Genomic DNA, 13,982 nt, shown 5'->3' with positions numbered 1-13,982 from the left:
CCTGCTTGGCGCTCAGCATACAGAGAGTGGGACTACTGGTTCGCCCGTTGTCAGTATAATGTGATCGGGTGGGTTGTGTTGCTTGGTGACTTCGGCGGCATGCTTCAGTGATATAGCACTATAAAAAGGGCAACAGTTCCACTATACAAGAAGACACACACGCACCTCGCATAACATACACACAACACACCACATACACATGGGAGACAGTCCTTACATGACCATAGCTGTTAATAGGATGTTAATTAATCAAACAAATAAACAAAAGACCTCAGCCTTAACAACATTTGACTCATGATTTGACCGTTGTTAGTAAAATGTGACCAGATTGATGTTCTTGTTCGGTTTCTTCTCTGTAATCTACAAAGACGGAATATGAATTCACTGACGAAATACGAAACAATTCCAAATACATATGTACATGGATAAGAATTCCGACCATCCATGCATAGATATTTGTGATGGCGTGCAATGAATGGAACAACACACATGATCCACATACACGCAGATTAGGAATCAAATAATCTAAAATATTTCCATTAAGATTTAATTCCCGGTTGTTTAAATGCTTCGGTTGTACAAACAAGACATGGAAATGCAATTTCGTATTTACAAATATATGAGTCTATACATTGAATACACAAGAATATATGTATACAAATATTACTTATTACTTTTTATTTTCTATGTCAAGAAGACAGAATTATTTTGCATTATTAATAAAACTTTTTATTTAAACACTCTATGATTCGCATTTACACATTAATTTTCTGTGTCTATGCAGTACCACAGGCCTGGAGTGCTGCGTATACGCATCCTATAATTTCGCGCCATATGTTGACGTGAATCAGAATGTGACGTCATGATTCATTGTGCTCATCTTCGTTTGGATATTTTGACTGCGTTTCATAGCGTTTAATTATAATATATTTATTGTTTTGAAAAAATAACCCAAAGACGTTTAATTACTCTTGTTTATGCAGCTTCGGAAAGATTTTAGTCAGCCATGTATGCATCAACCTCGGTACGTGTGCTTACATACATCTTACCGGAACATAGCTTCGAAAGAGTTTCTCTGTTATCATATTACAGATTTTGATATTTTAAGTAAATACATGCTTATTTCACCGAACGATATGTCACTAAAACCTTTGATATTTGAACGTCGACATGTAACTTGATGATTTAGCTCCCCAAAACCATATGTCGGCCTATAAGAGAACCGAAATCCAGGGATCATATATTCCTGGTTTTGAATAAAGCACCTTCAATGGACGCCATGTTCATTGACTTCGGGTTTTGGCGGATTACTAATCGTAACACATGACTGACGTTCGACACGACCTGTAGGTAACTGGCGTAAGCGCATTTGAATTTGTTAACTTTCTCCATCTGGCTAATATGAGCAAATCATGATGGTATATGTTTATAGAATAAGTATTTGACAGATCCAATTCACACATTGCAGTAAAATATTGTGTATATCAAATATTGTAATAAATGCGATAATTACTTTCTTTATAGATTCAGGCTGCTGGGGTCGACCACATAATTTGTTTATGAAAAATTGTTGACATTTTCTCTTGGTTTCACAACTCTCGTGTTACTTCGAAACCTCGCGACTATGTTGGGAAGAGTTCGGAATGATTCGGCATCTTTCGAGCCTACTTTTCACATGTACACGTTAAAAAGATTTTTTACTGTTATAATTAAAATACTTCCAGTGCTGCAACTTTATAATAAGTGGAAAAATTAGAAAGTTTAAAACTCAGACATACGAGGAAAAATATGTATAACACTTAAACAGTTTTCACAGCGACAAAAAGGCGAAAGTTATAGACCATACAACTTTAAATCAAGGTGTTCTTCAACGGCCTATTAAAAAACGTCAATCTAATGAGGGAAATTTTCACCGACTTTTTATCATCGTCCGACACGCTTTTCAGAGCTTTACAAACCTATGCTATAAAGCAGTCTTATTGTAAAGCTACTGCATATTAGAGGTACTAAATATGACGACAACCAAATACCTTCCACTATGACTTCACAGAGCCTAAGCGCTGTACTGGCTACGGTATGCTTTGTTATCCTCACGAAGCGTCCCTCAATACTCGCTGGACATTGGAATGTCTTCAGCTCACCGGGACCAATGCCATTGGCAGTGTAGTTATAACAAAGTTGAGGCTCGGTCAGGTCCATTTCTACTTCGTCAATGCTACGAGCAACTTCAATTCGGAAATTGGACAACATCTCAGCTAAAAGGAAATATCATATAAAGTATATTTCAACCAGGTGTGTATCAAATCAATTAATTAATAAAAGGTGAGTAAATGCGGTCTAGTAGAAATATAAAGTGTAGCTTTAAAGTGAAAAGTCGGGCAAAGAAAACCAGTCTAAATGCGTTCATTGGCCTTCCAAAAGTTCTCACTTATTAATACGACGGCCAATTTCTGCTTACGTTTCCCAGTTCTGAACATTGAAATGAAGAAAAGTTGAAAGAATTGAAAGCGAGGCTGCGTGGAAATGTAACCACGGACATAGTCAGACGGGAGGACGTTTTAGGATTCCTATACTTTAAATTAATTTCTTCGTACGCAGACAAATTTTGACGAGAGATTTTATTTTTCTATTTCATAAGAAATAATACGGGATACATTTACACCATTTTTACCGACTTTAGCCATCCTTTCCCGACTGTTCACTTTAAGTATGGTAAAATTTCACTGCATGTTGTTTTTACAATCCAGATATCCATATTATGAGAATACTGAAACGATGGATTAGCACGTTGATCGTGACAAAAGCGCATTCATCGATAACTATCATTGTAGCGCAATGGTTAACATTAGTTTTAACTGATTATTATCAAAAACAAAAACATATGACAAAGGATTGGGTACAAGATATTAGTGCTATGCCGTGAAATCACATGATACTTGAGAAATAACGGACGAAATTTTATCAAACTTCACATAATAGAAGCTAATGAGAAAATACAGCTTGAGATTAAATTTGGGGTCAAAAGGTCAAGTAAAAAGGTCACTATCATAAAACATACATTGTTTCACAAAATATAAGTTTCCAGACAGTAACTTGAGAAAATATCAACGGATTTGATCAATCTCTACACAATGATAGCATATGGGAAAATACAGATTGGGATTGTATATTGGGAAAAAAGGTCAACTACAAAGGTCACAGTTCCTACAAATAGATTGTGTCTTCTCACCACTACGTTGCAGAACAAAAAACACCAACACGTAAATATACATTTGCCGATCTAGCCCGTCCCGAAATAGTGCAGTCGGCGTTTAATTTGCATATATGTATATATTTCAACGCACACATATTTATACGTAAACCCCCGTACTCCCGCAGACGTGATACAAACGTCGCTCTCTCGCACTCTCCGCGCACCCTCGGGCGTCCCAAACGCCCCATACTCCCTTCCCATCACCGAAAATATCGCGCTCCCAGGAAAAACCGGACATAATGCCGGAAACCTGTGTCCCGACGGCTGGAATTAATTATTTCCAACTGCAATACATTATCTGGGCCGACATAGGGACCTCTGTCAAAAAAAATACGAAACATGAAACACTCAGCGGAAACTCTTCTGACCCGATATTCGCATACCACACACTCAGTTAATCAACAGTACATATTCCACCACTGCCCAATATTACTGACCAGCCTACATCACCGGAAATGTGTATCAACTTAGAAAACACCCGTCTTGAGATAACAAAAACCTTATTGTAAAAAATCGAAAACGTGACCGCACAGGCAGACGGAAAGCTAGAGAATGACTTCACCACACGTGTCCCTACCGAGGCATACAAATCGCACGTGCACTACGTGTCGGAGAAGACAAATAATTCCCGCTATACTCCCGAAACGCGGGAATATTTAAGTCTTCTCACCACTACGTTCCAGAACAAAAATCACCAATACATTTGCCGATCCCGAAATAGAGAAATAACAAAGAAATGGCAGAAGAAAATTACATGTTGTAAAAAAAATACCGAATCTTTATCCGGTGTTAAACAAAAAATACGCATGAATCGAAAATACAAGCCTAAATTCTGGGTAACCTACAAACGTTACTCCAATGAGTCGGCCACATAGCCATCCTGACTCGATTGACATCTCCAGCGGCCGTGTCTCATAAAACACCGATCGTCCACCCCCTTGTTGGCGGCTGCGGTGGCCCCACCCGCTCTGAGCGAATGTAACCCGAAGACTCCTTCACTGGAAACTAGTCTCAACCTTTTCATGATGGCCTGTTGGCCCTGTGTAACTAAATGGCTTATCCTTACTAATAAGCTTACACACTTGAACGGAACGGTAGATTTGCTTAAACAAAAATATATCTGAATTTAAATCGCTTTCCGATAATTCGACGTCTCCTTACTGCCTCTAATTCCCTCCAAGTAGACTTATACTTTTTTCCGCTCATCCCATGTTCCCAATGCTACGCTTATATCTATATGATAATGGTCCGTTACCGTAGAGAGACTCGCATCTTTTATTTCCCCGTCCTCTTTAAAACCTGAAGATTTGCCGACCATCCAACAAGTCGCCCCGCGGAGGGACTAGAATCGCTACTGTAGCGACCCCCATGTCTCAGAGACCCCTAGCATCCGGAATGCTGGTGCACTCGCCATGACCTCCTGAAGGTCGACCCCGTTCGTCATAACCCCGGAAGGTATACTCAACCGGCCTTTACAACTCGGCCTTGCATGTTCAAAAACAACTGTATCGTAAGCTTCCACGAGACCTGGCTGTGGTACATTGTATAACACCTGGGTAACCTGCATCCAACTGACTGCCACCGACGTCAGGCACGTGTGTGTTTACATAACTTACCGTGACCTTGGTGTCCGCCTCACACCTGTCCGGGCCATCGACACATTGGCCGAAATCCCCATTTCCCTCACCAGAAGCATCTGTGCAAACTGTAGCTTCACATACAACATATTCATTTAGTCTTGAACCCTTAACATTCAGCGACTCTAGATTTAACAACCAAAATTCAATCTCCTCCACAGCTTCCAACGTGAGTATCACGCGCGCATTCCAACTGGCCTCACCGATACACACCTGTACAGCTCACGTGTACGAAGTCTAGCCACGTGACCCACGACACTTTGCATGGATATGACCCGACCAATGATAGCCGCTATGTACCTGGCGGAGAGCAATCGCATACCATTCTGCTTGACGTATGTCATTGTATTAGACAACCAATACAAAAGCCGATCAACACGTCCCGGCGTGACTCTGACCACGCCTTCTTCCATCGACCACGTGTAACCCAGCCGCGTGACGAACTGAGAAGCCGCCAATTTAGATTTCTCGTCTGCAATTAGAAATCCGTAATATACTAGAGTTTGTCTAACATACCTGCCGGACTCGTTGGCCCCGTCCTCTGTCTCGTGACCTCAAATACCATCGTCCAAATACATAACCAACTCGTGACCTAACGCACGAACAGATTTGAGTACCTCCCTCAAAACCTTGGTAAACATATAACCTGCTGTGGAAATCCCGAACGGTAACACATTAAAGACAAAGTGACGCATTTTGCCTTCTATTGGGAATTCAAAACCAAGAAAATGCCTGTGCTCCTCAAAATTTCGATATGATGATTAGCGGACTTAAGATCGAAAGTAAACAAAAAATCCCCGGGTTGAAAAACATCCCTTGCCACCCTTGTATCGTCGTATTTGAAACTGAGTTTATGCAAATACGGATTTATGTGTCTGCAGTCCAAAACGAGGCGGGGCTTACCTGTTTGATTGAAGGCTACTGTGAGTGGGTTTATGACCGTGGGCTATAACGGGACTTCCGATACACACCCGAGACCTAACAACTTTTTGATTTCGTTCTCCACAAACTCGTGATTATCCCTCGTTGTCTTGTTTTTCGATAAAGCAACCCGTTGCGGGACTTCCCGAAAAGGTTTCTTATAACCATCTTCTACCTCACTTGTACCTTTAGCCGCCAAATACTGAACCTTACCTTTTAATCGGCATACAGGTGTACGCGGACACACGTGTGATGTACCGTTACCACCAATGAAACTAGTAGCATCCCCTGGAGCTCATTCCACATCGTCCACATGTACGACAGATTCTTTCTCATGCATATTAGACAAAGAACTACTTATCTTATAGCCTGATGCGCTTGATGCGGCTCCTTGGACACCCGGACACTCCTGTCGCCAATGTCCGGCCTTCCCACACGCGAAAAAAAAGCCGGGCTTAGCTCCGCCCCTCGGGAACGGCCTCGTCCTATCTTGAGTAGCACAGCTGGTAGTCGTCTGGGTCCGGGGTTCGAACTAATCCCGGCGATATGGTCCAAGGCGGTTCCTTCCCCTGCTTGACTTCTTTTTTCAGCCTTAGCTTTTTAGCGGCTCTGGACCTAGCTCGATTCATCTTTCGCTCATCGTCGGAGTCTGACGCAATGGGGTTCGCTACATATTCGTGGACTGTTTTCCAGCCTGCGTCAGAACTGTCAGCGAGCTTAATAAGCTTTTTGGGATAGTCCAACATAGCTTGTTTGTTTATTTGTTTGATTAATTAACGTCCTATTAACAGCTATGGTCATGCAAGGACGGCCTCCCATGTATGCGGTGTGTTGCGTGTATGTTGTGCGAGGTGCGTGTTTTGGGAGACTGTGGTATATTCATGTAGTGTCTTCTTGTATAGTGGAACTGTTGCCCTTTTTATAATGCTATATCACTGAAGCATGCCGCCGAAGATCCATACCTTCCTCTATCTTGGTTCTAGCGGTGTCGGTGTCCGTCCCAACGACGTGAACAGCGTCTGACAGCGTTACGCGCACTTTCGAATTAAATTTGTATTGTTCCTCACACCTGCGTTTCTTAAATTCATAGGTGTCCGAGCTCTGGATTGTCTGTTGGATTTTATCCAAGGAAGCCTCAGAGGATTCACATATTTTCTTTTCAAAATAATTCAATTTTTGGGAAATTAAATTGTCAAAATGGCCAAGTATTTCATGTTGTGACTTGCCAACCGCAGCCTGTATCTGTTCCTAAATACGTGAAGAACGGGTGGTATCTTGCATAGCGAAGAAAAGTCAGAAATCTCACCAATTGTAACTTCTGAAAACCGAAAACGTGACCGCACAGGCAAACGGAAAATTAGAGAATGACTTCACCCCACGTGTCCCTACCGAGGCCTACAAATCGCACGTGCACTACGTGTCAGAGAAGACAAATAATTCCCGCTATACTCCCGAAATTCACGGAATATACGTTTCCAGATAATAACTTGAGAACACTTCAATGTGATTTGTTCAAACTTCATACAAAGACAGCATAACTAAGCGTTTATAACTTGCCATAGATAAGAAAATGTATTTGACGGCAGGGGACATGTTTTGCTGGCAACACTTACTGTAAGCTTTTTACTACTTAACAAAGACCCACTCCCACAATACATATTGTACAACAAAGCGAATACACATATAAATACGTGTGACTTTTAGTAAGAAATAAATCATCTTTTTTTCAAAAACCTGCTACTGGACCCAATGTAATTTTGACCAGAACAAATAAATTTGCAATAATTTCATCAGACAGGATTTCGCTTCCATTTAGCATTAAATCTGTATTAATTAGAACATTCAAGTTAATCAGGAAGCCAGATAAGTTGTTTCTCTGTCTGATATATAATAAAGTGGACATTCGAAAAAGTAGTGATAAGTATTTTCACATGGATATCAATATGGACAGGTTGGTTCTCCCACCAGTCCTACCCGAATAAAGATCATACTATAATGGACAACTTTGATGTCTGAGTCTAGTTTGTAGAATATTCAAATTTATTTTCGTTTGCCTACATTGAAATACTTATGGTTAACATACCTGTTACGTAACATACAATGTATATTGCAATAATAGTGGTAATGAACTTGTCATATTTGCTAAGCAATGCATGATTGTAGTTTATCAATTTTAAAAATCAAATTACATCTAGCATGTTAAGTTTACTTCAAAGCAAATTGATAAAACAAGGCTTAATGTTCGCATTTTTAAGAAACTGTAAAACTGAGAAGAAATGTAAAGAAAAACGAACTTAGTAAATAACTATAATGACTTACGCTGGTCCATAGTGTTCTGTACTGTTACTTGTGATATATTGTACGTCCGACCCAAATCCACTTGCCACCAGCTATCCTCATCCACGTAGTCCGTAGATGCACACGACCTAGGATCCAGGAGCCCGTCAACTGCGTGCCAAGAGGAACCATTGGTGTCAGCACCATGAAATGTGGACGACTGGGCTGTCGGTCTGTTTAACGCTAAATTGTAGATAGTGCGGCTGGTCATGCTTTCTGTTTAACAAGAAAGAATGCATGTCTTTACGTAAAAAAGGAAAGTGTTTTACGAAAAATATTCTCAGATTTGGAATGCAGGATAGTTCATCATATGTATTTTGAAAGTCATTCCCAAATATATCATGCAATGCAGATAACAGAATACTAGGAAAATTAATTGAATAATTCCGACATATATTTAGACACAGTTAAATGAAACTACATGAATACGTTTGATATTAAAAATATGTACAAGAATATCTAAAATTGAAGATAATCGCAAACAAAACGATTTTCCGGCAATTTTAGGAATAAATAAAGCTTAAACGGACAATGCATGCCAAAATTCGCACAATTAATTATGATTTAAATGCATTTTTTAGGTTATGGATATTCAACGCAAAATTCTAGAAAAAAATGTCCATGACTACATGTATTCACCACATTTACCTGCAAGGGAAACGTGACAGAAGAAGTACAAGAGTTTGAGATGAATAATTGATTTAAATTCCATTCTAAATCCCAACATGTAGGTTGTAAAAAAAGCAAAACAAATATCACTATAACTAAAGATTCTGTGACGACGTCGAGTGTATCTGCTGGTACCATTTACTCACACACGATCATCATACTTATAAACTCTTTCATGAGTATTATAATCGTTATCGGTCTTGTTTATTTTGCGATTAACATACAATAATGTAGCTTTTACGAATCTATAGATACGGGATACATTTTATGAAACACAAATAAAACTATTGTAAAGCGGTGTGAAGCTGAACAATGCTGAAGAACATATCGATATATTTCATAATAAGCATAAAACCGGCAGCAATATAGATGAAGTGAAATTTCATTGTTTCTAATTTTTGGTTCCTTATAGTGATAATGCAGATGTTCAGAACTTCAACACTCTTGTTGACATTTGTATAATTAGATATTTACATACAAAGTATATATTTGCAATTCACACGATATTCTGTTGTTACCTTTGTCTTGACACCGTGTTTAGTCATATATTGTATGAGATAAACCAGTATTACACCCGTAACAATGGAACACCATATCTATCTCGTATGTTTCAAATATACTATATGAATTTGTGTTTTCGTTCAGTTCGTTATATTGTATGTTTTTATCATTAAATGATTTGATCATATCAGTATATGATAATATTTTATCTATATCTTTATTTTATTTGACCCACATATCATTTGCTTTACTATTATTTTTTCATTTCTTATGGTACATTTCTATGTATTATTTTCTTTTACAATTATATCAATCGATTTCATCATTATTTCATAATGTGAAATTGTTGCTACAGATGGCTAATTCTATACCCTCATTTAGCTACATATATTGTATATATATATTCGGTGTACAGATCATGACAACGGTAAATTACCGTAAATTATAGAAACCCCGTCATTTATATAGGTTTTTCTGTTGTACCCAGTTATTTGGTTAATGTATCGATGAAACAAGTACTTGTTCTGGTGTGCATGGTTTTAAAGTTAGGAGTTACGGCGCATAATGTGGTTGGTCAAAGTAATTTTATAAACCTATTTTTATATTCACAAAATATTTCGGGATGTTTTCTTTATCTGAAAAGCACTTAAATATGTATTCAGAATTCAGCATATAAGGTTTGACAGACGTTCTAAGACACACTGCTGTTTACGGCTTAATGCGTGTGCAGCAAGGGCCCACAATGCCAAGATTACATGCTACAGTATCATGGATGCGTACATAGTTACATGCAATGACTACACATAACAAACTCGTGACGTCACAGCTTTTACCACGTTATTACATCACATGACAGAATACTGGATTCTGATTGGCTACACATATGGGTACTATTTGCAATAGTGCCCGGGCAAGCGGGCACTATCGAGTGACGCGAAATTGAACGTGAATGTCTTGTGACGTCACCATTACATGACGTCATTATAAAGTTGCGCTTCGACCAAGACGTCAACATTGCGGACAGGCTGTTGTGTGCTTAGCGCTCAGCAAAAAGGGAGTGGGACGACTGGTTCGCCCGTTGTCAGTATAATGTAACCGGGTGGGGTGTGTTGCTTGGTATCTTCGGCGGCATGTTTCAGTGATATAGCACTATAAAAGGGGCAAAAGTTCCACTATACAAGAAGACACAACATGAATATACCGCAGTCTCCCGAAACACGCACCTCGCACAACATACACGCAGCACACCGCATACATGGGAGGCCGTCCTTACATGACCATAGCTGTTAATAGGACGTTAATTAATCAAACAAACAAAAAGCGGACAGGCTGTTGTGGTGCGGGGATGAAAACAAAAAATGTTGTTTTTCTACAGAAGACAGTCTACTCATTGATCTACTTTTAATCTTCATAAAGCTGAATCCCATTTTTTAGAAACAGATCTCTGCGATAATTCATATGCTGTACTTTTAATGTAGCATTGTTGCGTGGAAATGAAGATAGTGTCGCTTAACGTGCTTCTGATACGATGCAATTAGAACGGGTCTCATGTGAGGGTGATGTACTAAACCCATTATGGCCTGTTTGAGAGGGCACTATTGCCTCTCAGTATTGTCTCGTGATGGGACTATTCCACCCCTCGACTATACTATGAGGCAATAGTACCTTCTCATCCAGGCCATCGTAGATAAATATTGTTTCCTCGGTCGAACTTGAACGCTAAATCAGGAACCAGCCGGTAGAATTTTACAGGTTACAAACAGCTCGATTTACCTAAAGAATTGCACAATTTTATGTTTGGAGAAATTAGTCGTAACGGGGAAATTAGGTAACATGTCAGGATATTTGTAATAATAATGTCAAATATGAGATAAAATCATTATTTTCATATGTAAATCGAAAGGACAAGGATATTCAACACTCGGGTCACACAATTTGGCCCTGCAGATATGGCTTTATAATTGTACCTGCTATCCATTGCATCATCGCATGAGGCGACTAAATTTAGGATCGTATCTATTCTAGTGGACCAGTGCTAGGCTGGAACCGAACCCCTTATATATTACATTTAGTTGGCGATTGCTGAAATATGCAACTCGACCGGGAAATTTACACGTTATAAATATATGTATGTTTTACTGAAATGGCGTTTTTTCCGCTAGATGGGCCTTCCGATCATTACGATGGTTTCTGACCACGTGGCTGCCACACAGTGTAAGACATGCACATAAGACAGTGTTCACAATAGGATCTCTCAGATTTTAACGAATTCCACTTAGGTGTAGCTGATTTGAACTAGTGTAATGGAAAATTTTTTACTGATGTCGCCGACCCACAGAAACATATGGAGCAACTTTCATGATCAATATCTTTATCAATAATGTTGTATTTCCTGATTCTGTCTGTACACATTAAATTTTCTATCGCTGATACACTAATGGACTTTTAACTCATACGATGTCGTGTATAGGTAGTGTTAGATGAGCAAACAGAATCGATCTCATATTGTATATAAATCATTTATCATAGTACAGTGGTAAAGCACAACCTACACGAAGGAAGAAAGACAACTCGTGACAAAGACTTCTCTGGAAAAACCAAACACAACACCGAAATTTGTTCCTCATGCCAGTGATCCTGACAAAATATTGAATTAAATGACACTTCAATGGTATACGTAAGACTAATTAGCGTTAGTGTTTTGTACAGCGTTCATCAGTGCTAACTTTTGTTTGTTTGTTTGATTTATTAACGTCCTATTAACAGCTATGGTCATGTAAGGACGGCCTCCCATGTATGCGGTGTGTTGCGTGTATGTTGTGCGAGGTGAGTGGACTGGGAGACTGCGGTATGTTCGTGTTGTGTCTTCTTGTATAGTGGAACTGTTGCCCTTTTTATAGTGCTATATCACTGAAGCATGCCGCCGAAGACACCAAGCAATACACTCCACCCGGTCACATTATACTGACAACGGGCGAACCAGTCGTCCCACTCCCTGTGTGCTGAGCGCTAAGCAGGAGCAGAAACTACCACTTTTATAGACTTTGGTGTGTCTCGGCCAGAGAACCAGTGCTAACTAATAAAGGCTTCACCATGATATAAATTGCTTTGATTAAATAGGAACTGGAGTCAATATCAACAAGGACATAGTCATTCAGATCCCCCGCCAATGGAGATATCAAAGCTGAAGTAAGTTTGATTGTGGAGACTTATGTATATGAAAAAAAAACAGGAAAAAGGAAGTTGAGCTAAAGAAAGATGGAGTATAATTCAAGTAGAGCGGGGCTGCAATTGTTGAATCAGGTATACAACCTTGACACTTATATTAGACTATATACACAAAGATGGGTGGAGTTTTGCAAAGTAACATTTACTATTTACCATGATATTTTCAGCAATGTTTCCATGGTAACGGAAAAAGTGCAAAAAATGAAAACCTAAAAATAGCAAAAGGTACTACTAGACCATAAAAAGAATGTGTCTATGAAGTTTCGTGGAAATATCTCTGCTGGTTTTAGAGTTATGCTCCGGAAATGAACCTGCTACAAAATATGATATTTTCAGCAATGTTTCTATGGTTACAGAAAAAAGCACAAAAAGTTAAAACCTAAAAATAGCAAAAGGCACTACTAGACCATAAGAACAATGTGTCTATAAAGTTTCATGGAAATATCTCTGCTGGTTTTAGTACAGTGGTAAAGCACAACCTACACGAAGGAAGAAAGACAACTCGTGACAAAGACTTCTCTGGAAAAACCAAACACAACACCGAAATTTGTTCCTCATGCCAGTGATCCTGACAAAATATTGAATTAAATGACACTTCAATGGTATACGTAAGACTAATTAGCGTTAGTGTTTTGTACAGCGTTCATCAGTGATAACTTTTGTTTGTTTGTTTGATTTATTAACGTCCTATTAACAGCTATGGTCATGTAAGGACGGCCTCCCATGTATGCGGTGTGTTGCGTGTATGTTGTGCGAGGTGAGTGTACTGGGAGACTGCGGTATGTTCGTGTTGTGTCTTCTTGTATAGTGGAACTGTTGCCCTTTTTATAGTGCTATATCACTGAAGCATGCCGCCGAAGACACCAAGCAATACACTCCACCCGGTCACATTATACTGACAACGGGCGAACCAGTCGTCCCACTCCCTGTGTGCTGAGCGCTAAGCAGGAGCAGAAACTACCACTTTTATAGACTTTGGTGTGTCTCGGCCAGAGAACCAGTGCTAACTAATAAAGGCTTCACCATGATATAAATTGCGTTGATTAAATAGGAACTGGATTCAATATCAACAAGGACAGTCATTCATATCCCCCGCCAATGGAGATATCAAAGCTGAAGTAAGTTTGATTGTGGAGACTTATGTGTATGAAAAAAACAGGAAAAAGGAAGTTGAGCTAAAGAAAGATGGAGTATAATTCAAGTAGAGCGGGGCTGCAATTGTTGAATCAGGTATACAACCTTGACACTTATATTAGACTATATACACAAAGATGGGTGGAGTTTTGCAAAGTAATATTTAATATTTTCCATGATATTTTCAGCAATGTTTCCATGGTAACGGAAAAAGTGCAAAAAATGAAAACCTAAAAATAGCAAAAGGTACTACTAGACCATAAAAAGAATGTGTCTATGAAGTTTCGTGGAAATATCTCTGC

The 13,982-nt window shown here is 39.2% G+C and overlaps 1 protein-coding gene and 1 pseudogene across 1 annotated transcript in view; both read right to left on the bottom strand.

Annotated features, from left to right (window-relative positions):
- Positions 1-13,982, bottom strand: part of LOC138314789 (uncharacterized) — a 33,605-nt gene that overhangs the window by 7,290 nt on the left and 12,333 nt on the right. The window contains exons 8-9 of the mRNA XM_069255335.1: positions 8,131-8,364; positions 2,031-2,255 (exon numbers count right to left, since the gene is read on the bottom strand). Of these exons, the coding sequence (XP_069111436.1) occupies positions 2,031-2,255; positions 8,131-8,364 (459 nt within the window). The remainder of the gene's footprint in view (positions 1-2,030; positions 2,256-8,130; positions 8,365-13,982) is intronic.
- Positions 4,747-7,469, bottom strand: LOC138312653 (uncharacterized; annotated as a pseudogene).

The sequence above is a fragment of the Argopecten irradians genome, chromosome 2 (genome assembly GCF_041381155.1).
Source record: "Argopecten irradians isolate NY chromosome 2, Ai_NY, whole genome shotgun sequence".
Lineage (NCBI taxonomy): Eukaryota > Metazoa > Mollusca > Bivalvia > Pectinida > Pectinidae > Argopecten > Argopecten irradians.
Note: the sequence above shows the minus strand (reverse complement) of the source record. Positions and strands in the feature narration are given on the sequence as shown.